The sequence below is a fragment of the Crotalus tigris genome, unplaced genomic scaffold (genome assembly GCF_016545835.1).
Source record: "Crotalus tigris isolate CLP2741 ecotype Arizona unplaced genomic scaffold, ASM1654583v1 scf7180000023780.715972, whole genome shotgun sequence".
NCBI lineage: Eukaryota > Metazoa > Chordata > Lepidosauria > Squamata > Viperidae > Crotalus > Crotalus tigris.
In genome coordinates, this window is record NW_024100181.1 from 529689 (window position 1) to 554588 (window position 24900).

Sequence of the window (24900 nt, forward strand, 5' to 3'; positions counted from 1 at the left end):
CATAGTATGAAGCCACAGCAATTTCTGGAAGCCTCAGATGCCCCAGGCTAGCCCAGAAGTGCAACAGAAAGGGGCTTTTTGGCACACCATGGCTCTGGGGGTTGCAAGAAGCCCCTGAGTGAAGCCTTTTGCAGCATGAATCCCAGCCAGAGCTTGACCAGCACACAATAACAAAGCTGTAGCCACCCCAATCAAGTCCCAGCTACAGCTGTCTTTCCTCTTCATGCTGCACTCTGAGGTCTCTATTGTCCTTACTCTGCTGCCATAGCTGGTCTTTGTCAAATCTTACTTCCTCTGTTGATGAGGTGTGCCTGCTCTGCCCTTTGCAACGCAGCTGCTGGCCATGTAGGCTATCTTCTCCAGGTCTCTTGGAGAAGAGACTGCCAGGAGCAACCTGGGAAAGAAAGCCAGTAGCTGCCTCACGAAGGGCCAAGCCGGGCATGCTTGGTGAGCAGTGGGAGCAAAAAGATGACAAAAGGTCAGCGAGGGAATGGGGGGGCAAAAAGGACATCGATTTGAGGAAAATAGGTAGGTGGAAGAGTTGTAAGTCACAAGTGCCTGGATTTTGATCATGTGATCTTCAATGGCCATAACTTTGGGGACTAGTCATACATCTCTTTGTACAGCGCTACAGTAACTTTGAATGGTCACTGAATAAATGTTCATAAGTTGAGGACTACTTTTATTTGGGAACTGTCTTTTTCCATATGAGGTGAACTGTAGTTTGCAATCAGCAATGGGCGCTCCATTATCTGTTTCAAATATTGTGGATGGGGTTATAAAAGATGGCTTCCCAATAGTGTCCCCTCAACAATATAACACCCTTCTAAAAGGCTCCTTTGCTTAAATTTATAGGACTATCTGAATCTAGACAATCTATGGTATTAAAAGTTTAAAAATACAGACAAAAGAATAATAGGCATCTGAAAAAACACATACTAATCTTTAAAAAAGTCATATAATATACAAGGGTCTTACCACATGGTCTGGAGAACAGGTAGGTTTTAAGAAATCTTTTAAAAGGGTGAGGGTGAAACTAAACTCTTGAGATAAATACTTCCAATGGATGGGTCTTAGATTTCATCAGATGACACTGTTTAATGCAGAGGTGGGGAACCATGGCCCCTTTATGACTTATGGACTTCAACTCCCAGAATTCCTGACCCAGCATGGTTATAAGTTGACTACTATATGTAGAAGAGGTAAAGAGAAAAATCAATACACCTAGCTGGCTTTTTCTCTTTGCCTCTTTTACATATAGTTGTCAACTTATGACCAATGCTGGTTCAGGAATTCTGGGAGTTGAAGTTCACAAGTCATAAAAGGCTCCCCACTTCTGCTTCAATGGATGGAACCTCGTGTATGCCAATTCTTCCTGAAATAGATTCAGATTGCACCGATGACCAGTCCCTGAGCAATGAAAAATATAGCTTTTTGCATAAGTCTTTGGACTACAGTGAGAATCAGTATATTGATTTTTTTTCTTTGTCTCTTCTACATATAGTCATCAACTTATGATCATTTGTTTAGCCACTAGTTAAAATTATAACATGCTGAAAAAAATGACTTAGGACTGATCCTCACACCATGTGGTCATCTAACTTGATCATTACCATCCAGGCACTTGACAACCCAGCTACGTACAACAATTGCAACATCCTGTAGTCACCTGATCACCATTTGTGACTTTCCCAGCCAGCTTTTAACAAACAAATCAAAAGGAGAGCCAAAAAGAATGGTTGCAAGTTATGGTCATGGGATATCTAATGTGATTGTGACAAAAACGATTACAAAATTAGATGCAGTCATATGATGCCTTGTTAACTTCTGCACTGCTTAACCAATCCCCACTGTGGTCATAAGTCGAGGACTACCTGTATTCAGTTTTTGTTTTTCACTGCAACTGACAAGGTTCAATTTCTTTATTACAATGTTTTTACATGATCAAAAGACAATATACAATGTTTACGTAATTGACAAATGTGCAGCCATTCCTAAGCACAGAGATGCTAAAAGGATGGATTGTGTATTATAATCTCACATAAGCTCTGCCCCTTTCATCCTTGCATTGCAGTGTCTCATGAAAGTGAGGGGGAAGATTTTGCATTGCAATGTTGTGGCATGTGTGTTTTACTACTTGTCCACCTTGACCCCTCTGTGAATGTTTGATACTTGTGAGATCAGACTATTCAGAAAAGAGGCATTTGATAGAAATGGCACTCAGGGAAATTAGATTCTAAGAACAAATATTGTTTACTTGTTACAGCTTTCCCCCAAATATTCAAGCCACATTAACCTTCCACTGGGACAACAATAAATTGCCACTAGATTAATGAATAGCTTTTAGCGTATAAATCTCTCTTGACTATATCAAACAAGCAAACTAAACTACCTGCAGGAGTCAAGCACAGTAGGCAGGGTTTGCCCTGAGGTGACTGCATAACTGATGTAGCCAACATAGGGCACTAAGGTCAATGATTTGGGGTCACACTGATTTTTTTAAGCACCATTATTTGCATTTTGTAGTAGCAGTATGTTTACCAAGCAATGCTTAAAAGGTGGAGAGCAACAGAGCAAAGTTCCTCTGCCACAGTAACGTGACCCAGTACTTGGTACTTGGTCACAGTACTTGGTCACAGTAACATGACCAAGAGGTCATCAGAAGTCAGAGGCAGAGAGTGTGAGATGGAAAGAATAGAAGAGAGGGCAAAAAGGCTACAGGCAAATTATTGCTGCCAAAGCAACTGGAATCATGCATGCTGGTTGCAGTCAACCCCATTTGCACATTGCATGCCATAAAAAAACAAATAAAACAAGCAATCCTCCTCCCACACACATATAAAATGGAGACAATTCATGCCTTGAGCAATATTTTACACAATATTCAAAGCAATATTCTTTACCTAACTATAATAATTATTAGCATATATTAAAAACACTTCTCTCTCGTACTTGTATAGGCAATCTATGGTGTTTTTTGGATTATTAGTTGAAGTAACAAAAACCTTTTGAACTGTTCTTTATGTTATTATTTGCAGTGGTTTTGCAACAACAACAACAGCAAACAAAATTCAAATACCTCTTACAATCAGGTCTGCAGCAGCTGATAGTTTGTCCACGCTTGTTTGCACCATGCAGACGTATTTTCCAGCATGATTCAGCTGGATGCTTCTGATCATCAAATCACCAGCTGAATCCTGCTGATAAAGTAGGGAAAAATGTTACAACCACTTCATAAAGAGCTCTGAATAGCATTATCATATGATGGCCACTTGGCTAATGAATTTCTTTTACATCAACTGATGAAAGTGCAAGGCATGACTTATGTAAACTACTTGGAGTCTACTGAGAATGTGGTGGTCTACAAATAAAAACTAAATCCAGTAAAATAAATAATGCAAAATGTGTGAACTTCCTCAGAATTAAAACAGGAAAGTATGGCTACTTGTAAAGGACAACAGAATTTCAGGTCAATCAAGGGCTTTACCATTAATGTGGTATGCAAAAAAGGTTTGAGTTTTTTTTTAAATGTTCTACCTAAACGTCCAGTTTACAACCTTCCTTGGTATTTGGACATCTGTTTTCTGCGTATCTTCATCTATTAGCTCAGTGGTTCTCAACCTTTTTAATGCCGCGACCCCAACCAGTCGTAAGTCGAGGACTACCCAACCGGTCGTAAGTCGAGGACTACCCAACCGGTCGTAAGTCGAGGACTTTCCCTGCCAGGGAGTGCCGCGCATGCGTGGTGCCGCCCCCTGCACCGGCCGAGGCGTAGCTGGCAAGCGGCAGAGACAGAGTAGGCTGACTACTGGCTGGGCTACCAGCTGGCCCACCCCAAGGGAAGTAAGGCACCCGCCAGGCCCCACGCACGCCAGCAACCCTCCCTGTGCCTGCTGGCCTCCCACCTCCCACCCCTGGCCCTCCTTTTCTTACATTTTTAGTAGTTGCTCAGCAGGGAGGGGTGGAAACTTCCAGACAGCTCACCTTTGCTACAGACAACTTGCAGCACTGTTTGCAGAATGGGACTTTTGGTGGGCTCAGCAGGGCAGAGACAGCCTGGACAGTTCCTATTGGCTTTTGAAAGCCAATAGAATTAGACTCTATTCAAGAGAGTCTATTCTATTGGCTTTCAAAAGCCAATAGAATAAAAGGGAGTAGCACAGCTAAGGAAAAGGGGGAAAAAATGGCAGACTGCGTTGTTTGGCGACCCCCGTGAAATGGTCATTCGACCCCAAATGGGGTCCCGACCCACAGGTTAAGAACCACTGTATTAGCTTAACCCAAAGATGAGACATCTACAGTAGTTTCCAGAGCTTTGTGGCACATTCATGATTTAGATGGACCACATATTTGTATAAGGACTACACAAAGACTGCAGTCTAGAGGTTTTTGCATTACTTGGCATAGAACAATATCATTTGTTTTTTCAAATGCAATACCTCTGTATCCACTTAGCAATTGTATGGATTCAATTATAGCTTCGGTGTGATTGTGCAACATCAGAAATATTCTGTGTACTCATGCAAACACTGAGAGTGGCCATGCAATAGTACAGGGGTCTTCAAACTTGGCCCTTTTATGACTTGTGGACTTCAACTCCCAGAATTCCTCAGCCAGACATGCTGGCTGAGGAATTCTGGCAGTTGAAGTCCACAAGTCATAAAAGGGCCAAGTTTGAAGATCCCTTCAATAGTACTTGAAATTCTTTGTTATGTTTGAACTTACAAAAAGAGGGATTAGATTAAAAATCAGAATATATATATTTTTAAAAAGATAACGTTTGACATATAGTGAACTACCATTGATTTCAATAAAGAACTTGGGTTAGTTTAGAAGATAAAACAAAATATTTCCATCTGATCTAGTATTATGTTGATTAACATTATATTCTTTCTTAGAATTAGAGCCTATGGCAGTGGTGGCGAACCTATGGCACGGGTGCCAGAGGCGGAACTCAGAGCCCTCTCTGTGGGCATGCTTGCCGTCGCCCCAGTCCTAGGCCTTCAGCTGGGTTTTATAAAACCTTTTCACTTTAGGCCTCCACCGCCGTGTATATATATAAAAAAAGGTTCAATCAGTCAATTTCAACTTCTCGTGGGAAAAAAAAGATCTTGCAAAGTTGGAATTGATTGATTGAACTTTTTAGTCCCACCCAGTCTGCTGTTACTACAGCAGCCACGCCCACCCAATGGGCCACACCCACCCAGTGGGCCACACCCACCCAGTGGGCCACACTCACCCAGTGGGCCACACCCACCCGGCACCTGACGATGCATAAGTGGGTTTTGGGTTGCAGTTTGAGCACTCGGTCTCTAAAAGATTCACCATCACTGGCCTATGGCATGAAACATTCTGACCTTTCCACCTTTTTTATAATGGCTATTCTATACATTGTTTGTTTATTTAACATATTTATATGTATTATCATAAAGAATGCTTCAAATGCTCCCTGCATAGAGATAAAACTTATTTTCTTCCTGAAATTGCTGTTTTTCTGGAAGGGATTAGTTTTAAGTTCTAAGAATGTTGACCAAAGTTTCCAATCTGCAAAATCACATAGCCTGTAAACTATAGTTCCCTAACCTCTCTGGCTTTGTGGCCTGGTTGGGGGGGGGAGAGGAGAGGGTTCTGTGCAAAGGGTGGGCACGCACACATGCAGCTCCATTTGCATAAGCAGTGGGTACACACACCTGCTGCTTATGCAAATGGAGCATGCACGCACACGCTCGCCCAATGCTTGCGCAAATGGGGATGTGTGAGTACATGCTTTCACGCACCACTTTCACAGCCCAGTTCCAAATAGTTCAAAGGCCCAGCAGATTGAGGCCTGGGGATTGAAGACTCCTGCTGTAGAAGGAAACTAAGGGGAGATGGAAACTGTTTGAACTTTAGCAGCTACTTTGAACCTTTTTGCACAACTGAACATTCCTACATAGGGCAACTATCTTAGGTATAGTTTTATGTTCTGATATTCAGTTCAAAGAACAACTTTGTCTCTCTCATTTTAGAGTTTGGTACAGCTGTCTTATATATTAGTGTTCTATAAAAAGAAATAGTCAGTTTCTCTCTGAGATTTCAGTTATGGTTTGCAGTATTTTTTTTAATAAAATGAGAATTAATTTCGTTGACAAAACTGACAAATACTGAAGAAATAACGATCCATTTGATTCCTCCCGAATGCACAGTTTTACATTTACATTACATAGAAAGCAGAATATTCCAAGAAATAAGTACTTGGATCATGTGATCAAGAAGCTACTATAGTAACATAAAAATTAGAGAAGTCAAATATTTTATTGCTAAAGTTATAAACGGCTATGATTTGAGAACATAAGTGTGAGCAGACTTAGGGTTAACAACTGAGCAGACAGACAATATACATAGTCTCTGTTTCTATAAACATATCAGCAAACAGTCCAGTATTTTATTACTATATTTCAACACCCATGATGAAGTCTGCAACAATTACTAATAATAATACTTACCCCTCCAACTCTTTCAAAGTGATCTCCATCATTTTCAAAGTCTATCAGACGCCCATTAAATGACCAAGTAAAAACAATGTCTAGTGGATGATCATGAGATACTTGGCAAGGCAGAAGAATACTTTCACCAGCAGTGACATCCATGCTAGTAGGTGCCACTACAAATCGCGTTGGATCTATAAATAATATCACAGAATAAATGATCAGATTTTTAAAAAGTATAGATTAAAAGCTCTAAATAATACTTTGTATGATATTTGGTCAGCATAATAATTCTTAAAAGCCAGTTTAATGCACTTATCTTAACTAACATATAAAATTTTTATCTACTTAAACTTTAATAATGTGGACAATCATAGTATTTCTAGTAATTATAGCAGAGAGATGTAAGCATGTTTCCATGGTAGATGATAGATACAGCTATCAAGTTGTTTTACTTTGCTGTAATGTATTTGCCTATTTGCATGTGAATATTCATACATGTAATATATGTAATAACATTAAAAAAACTTGAAGAGTTTCAGAAATATTTTCATTATTATATCTTCCGTACAGATGACACAAATAAGTAATACCTAGGTTAGGAATCTGGAGGACAGAACTAACATTTCATTATTTCTGGTATCAGAATCATAAAATATGGTAAAAAGCAAGGATGTAAAACTTCTGATTCAATGAGGAAGAGGGGATGAAATCTAGAAATGAAGTACTTATGCCAGCTTTATTTGTAGCTGGATTTTGGATAGAATTCAAGAAGCTTAAAGTGGCAGTATGGAAAAGCTCTAAGATTTTCCCATTTATCATTAATTATTAATGAATTAATGAAATGTTGGGAGAAAGTGCTCATTGATGTTGTGCTACTAACCGACAGCTCTATGTTAAGTTGACTTCTCTTTCATTTTGGTTCAACTTACCTGATTTCATAAGTCTGCAAGTCTCTCCAACCCTGCCAGCAACAGCTGGAAAGCAGGGTGCACTTATAATGGAACATCTGGGTCCCCACCCACCTTTCTCAAATCATATTTCTTTCGTACCTGAATTTGTAGTACTAATAGCCTTTTATAGACTACATTTTGACCAGAAGTAAAAATCAATAGTAACCAATTTGATTTGTTTTATAGTACTTATAAATGAGCAGTGCAAATAAGAAAGATACTAGTAAGAATTCTTGATTATCAGGTCCTCATTCAAATTTAGGAAAATGTAAGGACAAATGTACTAATGAATTCCAACTCTTTAAATATTTTGCTATATAACTTGGAGCAAACATATTAAATGTAGAATTCTTCAGTTTCACTTTCACCTATACCACAAAAAAGCAATATTTAGCTATCTAACATGATTTAGTAATACACCTTTAATAAAATATGACAGAGTAAGAAGCTTATTTAATGAATTGGAAAAGCTTAAATGACTTAGTCTGAACACCCAAAAGAGAAGTAACTGAGAATTCAATTCAGTTTTTCCACTACATCAGGGGTGTCGAATTGGTGGCCCATGGGCCGGATGCATCATGCAGAAGCTGCGCTCACCCCAGCTCTGGCAATGGGAAAAAAGTCATGATCTGTTGTGACACGTCACATGACACAGCGAGTTTGACACCCCTGCACTACATGGATGATTCAGATGTTAGTCCATTATTGTTACAGAGCATATCTCAATTCTTATCGTTTCAAACATTTCTAACCTTTTCCTAGTTAATATCAGCCACCCTTTCTTAATGAAGGGAAAAATTGGTGTTATTCCATTTGGCACCCTTTTGCAACCCTAAGAATTCTGCCCCTTCTAGTGGTTAAAATGGATTATTGCAGACTAACTTTGCCCAGAGTTAGTTCGATCCTGACAGGGCTCAAAGTTGGCTCAGCCTTCCAGTCTTCCAAGGGTGATAAAACGATGACCAGATTGTTGGGGATAACATGCTGACACTGTAAACCATCCAGAGAGTGCTGTAAAGCAAGGGTCCCCAACCCCCAGTGTGTGGACCAGTACCGGGCCGTGGCATGCAAGCAACCAGTCCATACAAGCAAGCAAAGCTCCATCTGTAGGCACCACACAAAACCACACAGTTGTAGGTCCGCAGAAAAACCTCTCTTCACGGAACTGGTCCCTGGTGTTCAAAAGGTTCGGGACCTCTGCTGTAAAGCACTATGAAGTGATATATAAGTCTAAGTGCTATTTGTTTCTCTTCCTCAGAATTAAAGAATTGTCTCAATGTTTTTATGAGAATTATGTAAACTGTTCTAAACATTTGCATTTCCAATATATTAAAAATTGAGGCTGACTCAACCTATTGTGTTTTTGGAACACAATACTGCATGTTTTTATCTTTCCGGAGGAAGGATATACAATATCTTCTTCTGTTTTTACAGCTAATTACGACATTCTTATATACATTTAAATTTTTAATTGTTTCTATATTGCAAGCCTTTTTCATAATGCCTTTATTGAGTGACACTCACTCTTAGTCTTATTATTTAAGTTTCAAGAAGGTGTCTTAAGACAACTTATTTATTTCCATTGCTGATTCCAACAATTCTAACTTTGGTTTCTATCCATAGTTTTCTGACAGTACAAGCATGTTCTTCCCTTTTCATTATTTGTTACATGCAAAATATTTAAAACAATCCATCTTTGAAAAATTGGTGCTGCCTTGTTCTGATTGTATTTTTGTTTTGATTTATTCCCTAGAGCTTGCTGCCTAGATGACACAATTTTTCTCCCAAACCCAGAAATCTGTCTCTGTTTCAATCATATTTTCTCTCACAAAGCCTACATCAGTAAATGGCGAGTCTTACCCAGCTATCACTTTGTCAAATTTTGACCTTTGCTAAAGCTTACATATTCATCTTCTCTCATCTTCAACACTATATATTTTCACACTGTATGTTTAAAAATATGGGTCTGTACAATGCCAATTTTTATGATAATAATTTCATTTTTTCCTCTTTTTGAATATACAAACCCTTCAGATCTGATTAGAAAATGACACCCTAATTCAAATGAATTCTAGTTGTCCATAATTAAATATGTTAGTCTTTAACATTTAGTAGTATGTCAGGTAGTATTGGTATGTCAGCAAGATATATTAAAAGTATACATTAAAGCTATCTACATTGTTCTGGGTACATATGAAAATAGACATCTAAAGGAGATGTCTATGTTACATGTTATGCTCCAGTGAGCAGGGTTAATTGAATGATCAGGAATGAGCTGTCCAATGTTCTGAATGAATGAAATCCAGAAAGGGGGGGGGGGAATAGATTAAATGAATGGATGGGTAGGACTGAGATTAGAAAATATAGGGCCATTTGGAGATGAAGGAATGAATGAGAATGGTGATACTTTGGGGACTGTGTAATTAGAAAAAAATATCTGCTTGTTCTGAGTATGGAGTTTAAACGTAAGCCTACTAACGCACATATGATGAAATATTGAGAGATTAAGTACAAAAGTAAGCAAAAAACACTATTATAGAAGTAGAATTAGTCCAGGAATATTCTATAAAAATGTTAAAAAATAGATTTGATCTCCCAGTTGAATGGATAGAAAGAGTGTATATAAAGAAGAAATGGAAGAAGCGTGAAATGGAGTGTAAATAATTATGCAAGACTGTGTCAGAAGCATGCGGAGTTATGCTAACGCAAAATATAAAGCAGCTTGCTTGGTGGAGGGAAGAGGGTAAGAAGCTTGAATGAGAATAAAATGCATAAAGGAGAATGATAGCTGCAAAAACTGGAGATGAGAGAAAAATACTGTATAATGTGTGTGCAGAAGAAAAAATAGCTGGAAAAAATAAGTGTGAAGATTAAAAAGGGGAGAGGAAATACAGAGCTATTTTGAGGGGAATGTTTGGGAAATGGATGAAAAGAGCTAAACAAGCCGGCTTCAACTGAGTGAATGGAATTAAAAATAAAAGTGATGAATGATTTGGAATGAAAGTGAAGTGAGGGCATGCTAGAAATAGTAATTTGATTTGAATGAGAATGATAGTGATATTTCGAGGAGTGGAATTGAAATGAATGCTATGAATGCAAGTATGCAAGAAGAACCTGGAAAAAGAAAGTAAACGTGTGGATTTACACTTTGAACAAATATGGAACTGAAAGTTGGTTGTGAATAGAGTAATAATCTATATGAAAGCAAGGCATGCATGAAAATAAAAATAAATATGATACTTAGCAAGTGGTTTAGCACTGAACTTTAAATAAGAAAATAATGAGGATATTTCTGAAGTTGTTTAATGGCTTTCTGCTGGTATGTACAAGGGACGTTTGTAGTGAGTAGTCTGTGATCCATTGTGAGAAATGAATGTTTATTGAAATAGGGGAATAGTATATGTGCTTCTGTCCAATTTGTTACATGGAAATAAGAGATGGATATGTGAGGAGAAACATAACGAAGTGGAATGTAATGATCCCAGGGTACTTAAGTGCATGTTGTAGAAGAAAGAAAGCGAAGAACAAATGTGGAATACACAAAAGTGAATTAACAGTGCAACAAAAATCCATCCAAAATATGCTGAGATAGCTTGATCATATGGGACAATGAATAAAGGTTAAATTAATAGAAGAGAACATTTGTAGCCTGGGGTTGAACTGTGAAGTCCTTGAGTCATCTGCCTGCCTGTTCTACAGTACATAGCAGCTGTTACAGTATGCTAAAAGAGTGCATACATGAACACCTACTAGCAACTAGAAAACACAATGACAACTTCATAATTTCATAACACATAGATAGACTTAACCATAGTTTCATATGGAAAATTGTGAACATTGTAGACCAAGTTATAGGAAATTCCTAGAATCTGACACTTAGGCAAATCAGCCTTCAACAGGCACATAGAGGTAAACAACTTTTATATACCATTCAAAAGAGACAATAAAAAAAGGAAACAAAAAGGCCAGAAAGAATCAAACTGTAAATCACGGAACTACCAAACAGAAAATAACACCCCTATCAATTCTGACAGGGGAAGACACTGCAGGATCCAATCTGAGTTAGTCACCGGGAGAAGATTTTGGACTCATGCTGGAGCCATCTTCGGGAAACTTTTTTGTGTGCTCTGGGCTTTTTCGTATCTGGTATTTATATGGTGGCTGCTATGTGTTGCTTTTTAGATGAGATTGTGCTGTTGATAGCTGGCTGCATCTAAAAAGCTACACACTTTTTAGATGTAGCCAGCTATTAACACCCCAATCTACATCTAAAAATGGCCAGTTACTTGTAAAAATCAATCTATATCTTAAAAGCTGCACACAACAGCTACCATATAAATACCACACACGGAACATCCCAGAGCACACAGAGAAGTTCCCTGAGGATGGGCTCCAGTGTGAGTCCAGAAGCTCAGAAAACATTCTGGTCCTGGTAACCAACCCAGATCGGATCCTGCAACATTATCCTGGGACACGTATATTCACCTTCATTTGAGGGGAAGACACGGTATATAAACAGACAGCAAATCCTATTTCCTTCTAGCATCAATGATGTTATGTAGTTGGGTAACAAAATTAACCAGGTTCAGAGAGCACCAAGGATTCCATGAAGGTGAAATTGCAAAACAAAGTATATGAACAGTGAATAGCTTGAGAGGAAGAGGAAGTGAGAAAATCATGGTTGAATGAAATTGCTGACATTCTTTCAGAGAATAGATCAGAAGCTGAAAACACGCAAGATCTTTTTGAAGTATGAATTTGAACATATCCAACACACCTTCCTCCTCCTATTTTCCCTACAACCACAACACAGTGAGGTGGTTGGGCTGAGAGAAAGCGTAACTGGCTCAAGATCACCCAGCTGGCTTTCAGGATTAAGGCAAGACTTGAACTCACAGTCTCCCACTTTCTACTCTGATGCCTTCACCACTAGACTAAACTGGTCCTCGGAAGAATGGAGTTGATTTAAATGAGATATTTCCTTTTTTTTCCCCTTGCCATATATTTCTAATCCTTTTTTTAATCATTAAATTAAATTTAATTAAATTTAATTATTTAAATTACTTTATTGTTTTTAATTATTTTTTCTACACTTGACATACTGTTGCTTCCCCAAAAGGAAATAGAATGATGGATACGTCTGTGAGTGTATATGTTTGCGTGGATATGCTTGTTTGCTGTGTTTCGGTATATATGTAAATGTATTCATCAGGCAAATAAATTAAACACAATCTGTGCATCCCCTAAAGTTATATCGACTTGATAGAATTTGATCCTAAAGGAGAAAAAAATAATAATATTTGCAAATATAGCCACTCCTCCCTTTTTTAAAAAAATAATATGAATGAGCCTTGAAACATCTCATCCAGTTGAAATCCATAAATGCCTATTATCTGGAAAAGCATCATTTTTTAAAAACTAAAAATGTTCTGTAAAAAAAATAGAGCAGGGATATACTTTGATATATTGTATTCTCTGAGTGGTTGAAACAGATCTGATAAAAAATGACATCCAAATGCAACTCTGATGAAACTTTTTCCTAGCTATATTCATCATGAGCTTAAGCCTTCTGCAAAGCAATTTACAAATCACCCCCAAGGAGAAAGCTTACCAATCTCTTTTCAAGGTCTTCAAAAAGTGAAAAGTTCTATTTAATGACATTATTGTAGCAGCAAGTGACTAGTGTAGTATAGAAGGGGGGGGGGAACCCCTGGCAGGTAGGGATGTCTTCATATAATGAAGCTGATTACCAATCAAACATATCCAATCTGAATTGTCAAAATGTTCCTTTAATTATAAAATCACCTTTTTTTGGACTCAACATGTTATTTTCTATTTTCTAAAGGTGATTGGAAATAGAAATATTAGTCAAAAATTAAGCTAATTTACATTTACATTTTTGGCTTAAGAAGGTTTGATAATTTGTTTAGGCATTCTGCACTGCATTCAGCCTATTTCAAGACTTCAGAATCTACTTCTTAGTAGAATCTCATGATCTACCATCAAAAGCCATATACAAAATAGAGCAGGCAGTAGACACAAACCTGGAGTGAGTTTCTGAGCACAGTTGTACTGAAAAAAAAAATAGTTTATAGGCTAGAATGGAATTACTCTCAAAATACAAATTCATTCATTCTTCTCTTTCATATTGTTTTAGGTTTGGCAGTGTAATTTATTATTGTTCCAGAAGTTATTTTATTTTTATTATTTTAGTTGCTGCTCTTGCTGAACAAATGACAGTCAGAGATTCCTGTTCTTCCAGAATTCTGTTAAATAGCCCTATGATCTGTCTTCTGCCTTCTCCTCCTCTTTTCCTGAGTATATCTCAAATAATGTTTAGGGGAAAATTTATATTTTAAATAAGCATTAATAACCACAACAATTCAGAATAGTGCAAGCAATGGTATTTCCTATGACATTCTAAGGATGTAAAGTTGGACTTACTGCAACAAAACAAAGAAATGGATCTTTGAACAAATCATCCCAGTATTATTAAAAGCACAAATGACCAGGCTGAAATGATCCTATTTCAGGACCAACTTCATGAAGGCCTAGCATTCTGGGGAAGTCTCTACAGTAATGTTGGGAAAGGGAGAAGGAAATAGAAGAGTAGCATGACCAGCAGCAAGATGGATAGGACTCAGTTACAATGGTGATGAATGCACTGTGGAAGACCCGAAGGATTAAATTAGGGATAGATTGCCACTGAAAAAAATCTATGTGGTCACTAAGGGTTGACACTGCTTTGATGGCAGATAAAATCTACCTAATTTTGTCTGTGCATTTTTGATACAGATTTTCTCTTTTTAAAAAGAAGAGTATGACACATCTTAAAACAGTTTAGAGCCCTCTTTGTCCAGTGAATTGCCATCTTTAACTCTGGCTGGGTTCACACTCTGCCAATCAGAGTTACACATAATCTGGGGGTTCTCTTGAACTCACAGTTTCTGTTCAAAGAGCAGATGGCAGTCAGCTTTTGCAAAAATTCATCTTATATACCTAGTTTGCTCTTCCTTAGATTTGGAAACACTGCTAATGATCACCCATGCCTTAGTCACTTCCAATCAGTCACCTGATTGGACTATTGCAATATGGTCTATATGGGACTGCCCTTGGAGAGCATTCAAAAGCTGCGGCTGGTCCAGAAGGCAGTGGCATTGGTAGTACACCACCAATACGTACGCCCATGTAACACTCCTATGGTGTGAGCTGCACTGACTCCTAGTAAGCTTCCAGGTTCAATTCAAGGTGCTAGTCATTAATGGTATGCATGGCATAAGCTCAGGATACTTCTACTGCTGGTGGTTTCTGCCCATCCTTTCAGACCTGGCAGGATGAGCTTGCTGCAAATTACCCTGGTGAAATAGTGCCACATGTTGGGGCTTCAGAAATATGCCTTCTTTTCATGGCACCTCTCTAATGGAAGAACTTTCCCCTAGAAATATGAATGGTACAATTCGTTAGCTTTCAAAAAAACAGTGAAAACTAGGCTTCCCCCCAGACACTGGGTCCAGGATGTTCATGGAGCCTGAATGGTGCGGTTAATTGATAGATTTATCAAGTCTTCCACATTGTTTTAATAAAGGGGTATCAAACTCACTGCGTCATGTGACATGTCATGACATATCGTGACTTTTTTCCCCTTGCCGAAATTGGGGTGGGTGCGGATTCTGCGTGACACATCCGGCCCATGGGCCAGCAGTTTGACACCCCTGTTTTAATGGCATTTTGTCTTAATTAAATTATGGTTCTGATTTTTGTTTGTGACCCAAAAATCCATCTGACGGATGGCTATATAAAGTTGAATGAATGAATGAATGAATGTTTTAAAGAAGAGACTGGACAGTCACTTGTCTGAAATGATATAGGGTCTCCTGCTTGAGCTGGGGGTTGGATTAGAAGACCTCCAAGGTCCCTTCCAGGTCTATTCTGATTGATTGAATAAATGACCTTTATTTTATTTTGAATAAAAGTACATCCATAACAAATATTCTGACTTTTGTGCTCACAGTTCTCTTCATCATCGATTGCCACAAACACTTTTATTATACGCTTTTAGGGTGTGTGTGATGCTTCATATTGTAATAATATTTATATATTTTTTTACTGGTAAATACTTGCTTTGTACAGGCATATCTTGTTTTACTCCACTTCATTACAGTGCATTTCATAAATATTGTGATTTCCCCCCCCACAAAACCCTCCACCAGCAAAAAGATTACAAATTACTGAAGGCTCTGATGATGATTAGCATTTTTGAGCAATAAAGTATTTCTTTATTGTGTATATTTTTAGACATAATGCTATTATCCAATTAATGGACAACAGCACAATGTACACATCACCTTTATACACTCTGGGAAACCCAAACATTCATATGATGCACTTTATTGCGATATACTGATATATGCTTTATTATGGTGGTCTGGAACCAAGCCCAGAGTATCTTTGAGGCACGCCTATATAGAATAAAATACTTCCTTTGTAGTGTAAGCGAGAATCAAGCTGATTTGTAAGAGGTCCTGACAATTTCCATTTTACAAAAATAATTAGAAGCATTTTTAACTGTAGGAGTCACTGCAAGATCAGAGGATAGGGACTTCTTTTCCTATCAGCAATTTTTTGTACTGCAGCTGTAGTTCTTTTCCCAATGAGAAACAAAAAAAAATTCTGTGTAAGCAAGAGGATTTTTGCTATTTAGGTATGTAACAGCACATGAACTGAATATTTGATGATAGCACTGAAGCCTAAGATCCTTCAAGCAGGCATTACACATTACTTCTTGGTAAAAGTCATTACTTTTTTGCTACTATAAATAGGAAGATATACACATGACAAAGGAAACAGTAGCACTTCAGATGGCCTTAATACATTCTGCATTCTGGAGAAAGGATGTGGATTCTTTCATCTTTTTTTTTCCAATTCATCTTCATATCATTAATCCAAAGGTTGGAATGATGTTTAGTCCTAGGAAGCTTCACCATCCTATTCTTCACATTATGTCTTCAGGAAGCTTCAGAGCTATGCCTGGCTAGCAAAGGAAGACATGCAGATAATCTGATAGGTGAAATTCTTCATTTTACTCAACTTTCTACCAAGTCTAGTGTGAAGATGCAGCATTTCAAAATATGTGCACAAACTTAAGGCAAGATCTTTTGGCAAAGAGGCTGACTGCTGGCCCAGCTAGGCTATTTCTCCCTATTGTCAGTGATAGCAAGTTTAAGAAAATGTTTGCGTTCTTTTCTGAATATAGATAGTCCTCAACTTACGACTACAATCGAGCCCAAAATTTCTGTCGCTAAGCAAGTCAGTTGTTAAGGGAGTTTTGCCTGTTTTACAATCTTTCTTGCCACAGTTGTTAAGTGAATCACTGTAGTTGTTAAATTAATAATACGCTTGTTAAGTGAATCTGACACAAAATGTGATCATTTGACTTCGGGACACTGCAAACTGTCATAAATATGAACCAGTTGCCATGCATCTGAATTTTGATTATGTGACCAAGGAGATGCTGCAATAGTTGTAAGTGTGAAAAATGGTCATAAGTTAATTTCTTCAGTACCATTGTAACTTTGAACGGTCACTAAATGAACTGTTGTAAGTCAAGGACTACCAGTAGCTGTGGGATAAATACAGAAGAAAGTGAATGGATAGCAGATGAGGAGACAGAAGGCCAATCAATTTTATTTTACCCAGAAGATGATTTCACCTCAACTCTAAAAAACACAACAGAGCACACCTTTGGACTTGGTACTGTATCTTATCATTGCATGTACCAATTTTTACCTTTCAGACACCACTGTGGTATTGTGACTATGCTACAGTGCTCTCAGATATGCTGAACAAGAATAGATTCCTCTTATTTTTATAAGAGGCCAATTTTCAAGTGATTTTATAAGGGGCTAGTTTCCTTTATACAAGAAATAAACTTAGCACAAGTTACACAACATTTTGCAAATATATTTCTAGATTACTCAATTAGGTTTAATTAGTTTTTGTCAAATTTTTGTTTTCCAAAGTGCAAAAGTTTGTTTTCAGTATTAATGTTGTGTCACAAGGCTGTAAGAAATGTTTTAGAATTTACAAACCATTCAGCTGGCTTTGAGTGACAAATTATCCCATTTGAAAACAAAACCACCCTGATTTTTATTGATTGTGTGTCCATTAGGATCCATTGTTTTCGACAAGTAGCTCAGCACTGTTTTATTTACTTGTAGCTTAAACAATGTCATGTTGTGTCATGTTAATCTAGAGTACATGATACAATGGGACACTCTGCTGTAGCCTCAAATGAAGCAACATAAAATAAATTACAGCCTGACAGTCAAAAGGCAAATGGCATTTCTTCCCCAGCCCAACTTTAAAAATGGAATTTTAAAAGTGAATGAATGAAAAGCACACGCTAAATATATCTAGGAGAAAAGAAGATATAAAAGATCTGTAACCAAGTTGCTGTCAAATTTTAGAGCATGATAAACAGTGAATGAAAGTTTTTGTTAGAGTCAACATTCTTTCTGATTTAATGTCCAGTTAGTGAGATTCATGTAAATTGGGAATGCAGAATGAAGAGATTGGACAGCTATTTGTCTGAAATGGTGTAGGGTCTCTTACTTGAACTGAGGGTTGGATGAGAAGCTCTTCAAGGTCCCTTCCAACTCTGTTATTCTATATTCTGTAATGATGGGAAAACATCATAAATATAATTCATTATTTATTTTATTGGTACTTTTGTTCTGCCTTAGTTTAAACAGCTGATCTTTTGACCTTGCTTTAATATTCCTCAGCTTCAAAGCTGAACCTCTCTCCTCTAAATCACATTTTTTTTCCTGTCATGGTACAAATATTACTGGTGGGATGCAGAAGTAGTCTTGGCAAAATACAAGTTCATCACTGAAGGATGAGCATTCCCAGTCATTGAGATCTGGGAAGGTTAATTAGGTTGATTTGACTTGAAGTGTTGGAATATTTTCATCTTTTGCGCCCATGTTTATGCAACTCAAGTACTGTTTGTAAGCAGTTGAGAAAATCAGGAAAAGTTTTGCCTCCATAATTTTTCCTGTTGCTTTTCTTGCTTCTCACTACTTCTTCCATAACATCAAAAAGGAAAAGAAAAGCAACACTTTTCCTGCTTCATACAGTTGATTCAAGATTTCCCATCCTGAATCCTGAACTTTCAGGGAAGAAGCAGACTGAAGACACTCAGTGAAAACCATGGCGGAATGAAGACTTGGCAAATGGACCAGCTCTTTGGGATTCTTCTTCAGACAAGAAGAGAACTTGGGATTGCTCACAGGGGCTCCCAACAGTTGCTCCTCATGAAGAGACAGCAAGGCAGCAGTCTCTGATAGGTTAGAATTCTGGGAGATGAGGGAATGCTATTTTTACCCAAACCATGGTTGTAGCCCTCAAAAGGACACCGAGTTTTCATTTTTCCTTTTCTAATCACTTTTGGAAATTGCTTATTAATTGCTTTTAAGACATTAGGAACCTTCAGACATAGCATGAGGTGAATTTCTTTCAGTTTTTAGCAAAGAACGTTTTAAACAAAAGTTTAAGTACTTTTAAAATTTCTTTCTTTTTTTAATAAACAGCAAAAGGATAATTAGAAAGTTGATTCTGAAAAGTTACAAATGAGCTAAAGATCAAAATGGATTTGAAATAAGGTTTTGAAATTACTTATAAAAATCCTTCCTGGGGAAAATGCTGCTACTTTAAACTTTTTTTAAAAAATGATAGGATAGGACTTTGAAAGTTGGACACTGGAAGGAACCAAAAGGAACTAAAGAAAATAATTAAAGGAGAAGAGCAATCTGACTTACTAATACAGAATGGAGCAAAATGGGCATTGGACATATTGAAGGATATTTGTGAACACTGGATTCAGAAGTTAATTTTAAGTGTCTGCCATTATAAATAGACGGTGTTTAAAAGATACTATAGAAGAAGAATAGGCTTTACCAGACAAAACCAAGACTGATCTGAAAGTGAATTTAAAAATGACAGGTTATAAGAATGATATGGAAAAATACACTATACTGGTTATACAAATGAAAATAGGAAATGTCTTAATAATTTAAAGAGATGTGGACATAACAAACCAAAAGCATGACCTAGATAACTTTCCTATACTGGATTGACAAAAGAGACTTGTTAAAGCAGGAGTCCTCAGACTTGGCCCTTTTATGACTTGTGAACTTCAACTCCTAGAATTCCTCAGCCAGCGTGTTTATACTTGTTGTGATGAAGGAGAAACAAATAGAGCAAAATTAGTATCAAATCCAAAGTTTGAATCTAGAAGAGACAGGGCAGTGTTTATGCAAAGACAGAAGAAACACATTCATGTAATGATATGTATAATAACTCTTATTAAAATGTCTAGGATAACAATTTGGATGAGAAATTGGACAAGCATTAGAAGGCTGAAGATTATGAGGATACATTTCTGAGTCTGAATAGAGAATCCTTCACATTGAGAAACAGAATTATTGTTTACTACAGCTTTATGTTTTTGTTCAGTTATGCTGCTATACTTAACATTGACTTAAAACTGCTGGATAAAAATAGTTGATTTGGAAAAAGAAGAGCAAAGATGGGAGTAACTCAAAAAATTAGTAAAACTGCATTTTTGTAGAAAAATCAGATAGTGCAGATGCTGTAAAAGACCAAATAAAAGTTTTGTCAAATGATAGATTTTATTGCCACTTCCAGCACATATTTGATATTAATCTTTTTGTCACATTAGTGTTGGGGGAAACCTTGATTTAATAAAATTTCAATCTATTCTATGAAGTGTTGATTAAAACAAGACATTATGCTGCTGCTGTTTATGTGGAAAATCAAACATTTTTCCTTCTCTGTAAAGCTGCTGAGATTATATTTGTTTAGCCTTTATGGAACTTCCTCTGAGCCTCTTCCCCTGACAGCTTCTGATGCCATTTCATTTCAGAATGTCTTGTTCAGTTGAAATTAACCTTCATTTCATTATTCAGCTTGAGAAAGGACAGGTACTTTAGCTGGCAGGATTGGTGTCAGCTGAGTGAAGCCTCTGTTCTTTTGCTGGTGCTGGTTTCTTGGTGGAAAACTTGACCTGACTATCTGTTTTTTAAAGAGTTGCACTGCAATACACATTTTAATAACTGAACTTCAATAAATGGAGATGTATGATTTTTAGCAAGCTAGAACAAAAGGTTGTTTGGCATTGATTTATTTAATGGACGAAGATTCTACTCATACTGAAGGCTTATGTTGTGATTCTGTGCCAGCCTGTGCTCACAACAGTTGAGTCTGAGGAATCTGAGGAGGTGGAGGAGGCATTTGAAGGGCCATCAGGGGCAGAGGGAGGCTCTGATGAATTACAGGACTCACAGTTTGATGCAGAGCCTGGGTCCTCCAGTCCTGTTTCTGATGAAGCTCAGCTGTGTGAGGAGAATGAGTCAGACTCGGAAGAATCACATCTGATGGACTTGCTAATTGATGCACGCTCCCGTCGTCAATTAGCAAGAGTAAATCAGCAGCAGTCAATGCGACTACTCCAGGGAAAAAGGAGAAGGCACTGAGAGGCAACGCCTTGGGACTGCTGTATAAAGAGAGGAGGTGTGGGCGGTGCTGGTTGCTGAAGGCAACTGTTTGCAAAGTGCTTCTTGGAATCCTGGTCTGTTTGTCTTGCTTGTGACTTCTCTATTTGTCTTGCTTGTGACGTCTCGTGTGTTTGCATCATGTTTCCTTTGGACTTGAGTTTTGCTGTTTGTGTTTTGGACTATTTGACAGCTTTGTCAACCATATTAAAAGAGTTTTGTTTTGTTGCAAAGTCTCCAGCCTGTTGCATCAGCAGGGGTTTGGTCCTTGTGCCTTTAACAAGGACAGCAATAGGCTGGGATAGAACAGCTTATGCATATATTTAGGTGAAGCAATTTTGTAGTAATACTGTAGAGAAAGCATGGACAACTTGTGGCCTATGCACTGCATGTAGCCCTGGACAGCTGGCAATGCGGTCTCAAAAGATTGTAAACTTTTAATATTAATATTTAATATTATGTATTTTTAGGAATATTTATATACATTAACTATATATTTTATATGTGTCCCAAGACAATTCCTCTTCATTCAGTGCAGCCCAGGCAAGCCAAAAGGTTGGACACCATGTTGTACAGCAGAGGTCCCCAACCTTTTGGGCAGCAGGGGCCGGTTCCGTGGAGAAAAAGTTTCCACGGACCAGAGAGTGTGTGATTCTGTGTGATGACTGCATCCCATGGATGGGGCTTTGCTTGTTTGTACAGCCCAGTTGCTGGCATGCCGTGGCCCAGTACCGGTCCATGGACTGGGGGATCGGTACTCCTGTTGTAGAGAGTTCAGTTTATCAGGAATGTCTTATTTTTATGAAATTCCATGTCATATCCTTGTTTGTGTAGATGGCCACCTTAATCTTGATCAGTAGTTCTAGGCAGGATAGTTATACGTACCCAATCCTTATTTCAAACTGACAATTTAATATTTTCAATAGGGAGGAGTGGAGCAATCACTTAGTTATTAACAGAATGATCAAATTCTCAGAAGCCTACAGGACAGGAAATGTCACAGAAAAAAATAAGGAATTCGTGGAAAATTACATAAATGTCTACTCAATATAAATATAACATATTTGTTAGTACTTGGATAGGAATAGAATAATTACAACAGCCATCAAGGATTTGTCACATGAAAGTCATGCCAGATCTCCTTTTCCCTCTCAACTTTACTAGATTGGGAGAAGGACACAAACAAGGTGAGAGGACCGACAATAATGTCTATGGAGAATGATTAAATGCACCCTGTATATTCAATATGCAAAACAGAAGATTGAGAGATATGCAACAACAGTCTTCTGATATCGAAATGGTTGTCATACAGAGGAGTAAGTGGACTTTCTCTTTTGTTACTCTCAATTACAGAACCAGTTTGCTTCATGAAATTATATGTTCCATTCACAAGAGCTCCTTAAATAGAAACTAGATAATGCTTTATATAATGCTTTAAAAGAGGCTGCACTGAGTGAGGATGGGGGTGGTGTATTCATCTCTATGATCTCAGTGGCACTTTTCTACTCTATGATTCTATAATTACAGAAATAGCCCTTATACATAATCTATCCAAATGGTAAGAAGGGGAGAAAAATTAAACTCTAAGGCACAGCTAAATAAATTCCAAAAGGGGAAATTGCATGTTGTATCTCTATATGATTTACTTTTGATCTATGCAATCCTTCCATTAGGAGTAGTAAATCTTCAATTATCTCTATAAGATTACATCATTAATGAAGCAGAAACTCAGGAGAATGCTACCTAACGCAGAGGAGGGTATTCAATGCATCACTACCTTCATTACTATTCTGGGACCGACTTCTTCCATTGAAAAAGCACAAAGTCAGAAAAATGTCTCCCATCTAAGTACAAGGGATATGGAAATACATATCTGAGGATTTTTTAAATATTCATTAAAATAATGAATAAACCTATGTATTCTGAAGAGACCAACACTTCTGCGTGCATCATCTGTGATTTAGAGTGCTACTGTGCATAATGTCAAATGTTTTGTTCACCAATTTTCTTGACATACTAAATATGGTAAATCTGAGCCACCCACTGCTTTCATAGTGTATATTTGGTTTCCTTAAGAAGGCAAGTTTTTTTATTTGCTAGTTATATCACTGAAATTAAAAATACTGCAAAACTCACCACTAGACTAACAAGAGTCTTCTTCTTCTTCTCTTCTTCTTCTTTTTTTGGGGGTTAAGTGCCCAGCTAGATTCACATGCCATTATCATGTAAAATTTAATATTTAGTATTGTCTTCAAGTAGCACTAAACCTAAAGTCCATTCTGATTTGTATCCTCTTTTTTTTTGCAGAAATTCTGTTCATCTCATGTCTCTGTTCTATGCTATGTTGACCTGCCTATTAACATTCTCTCTGGGTGATTGCTACCTTTCTCCTTTTATTTATCTATCTTATTAAAACCTTCCCAAAATGCAAAGAACATAGATATTTTTTTGTCCCATCAATGGTATGAAGGGCTTTGAGGTAAATATTAACCAGAAGGGCTTAAAGGCAAGCCTCAAAGTATAGTGGTGTAAAGAATTCATTAGTAGGAACAAAAATAAACTATACTATATGGATACTCTTTCTGTATCTGTAGGCACTTATTTTCCTTGAGAAGACAAAAAGTGGAGTAAACACAGTGCGTTTCTTGAATGCATTGAAAAATTTTCAAGCTAAAACTTACAGCATCTTTCAAGATAGCCCCAATGTGTTATAATTTATAATTCACAGCTTTAAAATGAACAGTACCAAAATGAGAGTATGCCATTTCTACAAGGGTTTCTAAAACGCTCTTCAAATGGTAAGTGGTCCATTAGGCTTCACTGATTTTTTTTTTTACTGTAAACCAAACTCTCTGTGTTGTTAAGCAGCTTGAAGCTGCAAAGGAACATACCAGATGGAGCGCAAAAGAAAGAGAAATAAACCTATTAAAGAAAGGGGAACCCAGTTACTTCCCATCAGGGAAGAAAATAACTGTATTTGTTTTCTGCACAGAATGTCAGCACTTTTGCTGCTGGTTGAGGCATTCTGCCTTTAATTTAGTAGATAGGGGAATCTTCACCACTGCCCTGAAACCAAAGAATTTCACTAAAAGCAGCAGCTGTCCTGGTATTCTATCATGAAAATACATATATAAAAAGTGCAATTTAAGCTTTCCCTTAAACTTTCTTAACTATGCACAAGCCCTTCAAACATTTGAGGAGCAACAATAAAATAATTTGCAATTCTTGCAAATTTGCTTTGATGCTATACGAAAAGATACTGGATTGTTGTTACATAGCCACTGAAAAAGGAAAGCAGGAGGTCAGAGTGATTATTTACCGGTATAATATCATTTCAGGTTTATATAATGTCATAAAGAACAACATGTCATACTAGCAAATATAATATCAAGTATAATAAGTATATTATCAACAGTGGACTATGGCAATGAATTTTATTGTTATTATTTCCATCAACAACTTAGCTTTTTTCAGTCCAAGATGCAGCTGAACTTTAAAACTTAGCATTTCTCTTATTTCTTCATCATATTAGATAAATGCTATTATCTGTTTATGATAGTTAACCTTTTTGATTGGGGGGGGGTGGCTTTCAGTTTTTTTTTTGTTAATAGTGGAAATGGTGGCTTCAGAGAGGCAACCCACTCATATTTCCATCTTTAAAAAGACCTAATTTGTATCACTAAAATTTTGCTCTTTACCTGCCATTTTGTTTTTGTTGCAAAACATCAGGATGCTGGGAAAAATCACATCATCTGGGTGTAACACTGAAATTAATGAATTAACAAAGTATAAATCTGCTTTCTATGTGAGGTAATGCTTCCTTCAAACCAAGATTTACTCCTGATGACTTTATGGACATATAAATCTAAGTTTTGTGGCAGCCCTGAAGAAATAATGGTTGAACAG

At 37.3% G+C, this 24900-nt stretch overlaps 1 protein-coding gene across 4 annotated transcripts in view; it reads right to left on the minus strand.

Annotated features, from left to right (window-relative positions):
• CNTN4 (contactin 4) overlaps positions 1-24900 on the minus strand; it is a 175042-nt gene that overhangs the window by 23017 nt on the left and 127125 nt on the right. For 2 of the 4 annotated variants that reach the window (XM_039321679.1, XM_039321681.1), the window contains exons 9-10: positions 6486-6661; positions 3080-3197 (exon numbers count right to left, since the gene is read on the minus strand). In XM_039321679.1, the coding sequence (XP_039177613.1) occupies positions 3080-3197; positions 6486-6661 (294 nt within the window). Of the gene's footprint in view, positions 1-3079; positions 3201-6485; positions 6662-24900 lie in introns of all 4 variants that reach the window. The other 2 variants (XM_039321678.1, XM_039321680.1) reach the window with 1 other exon arrangement.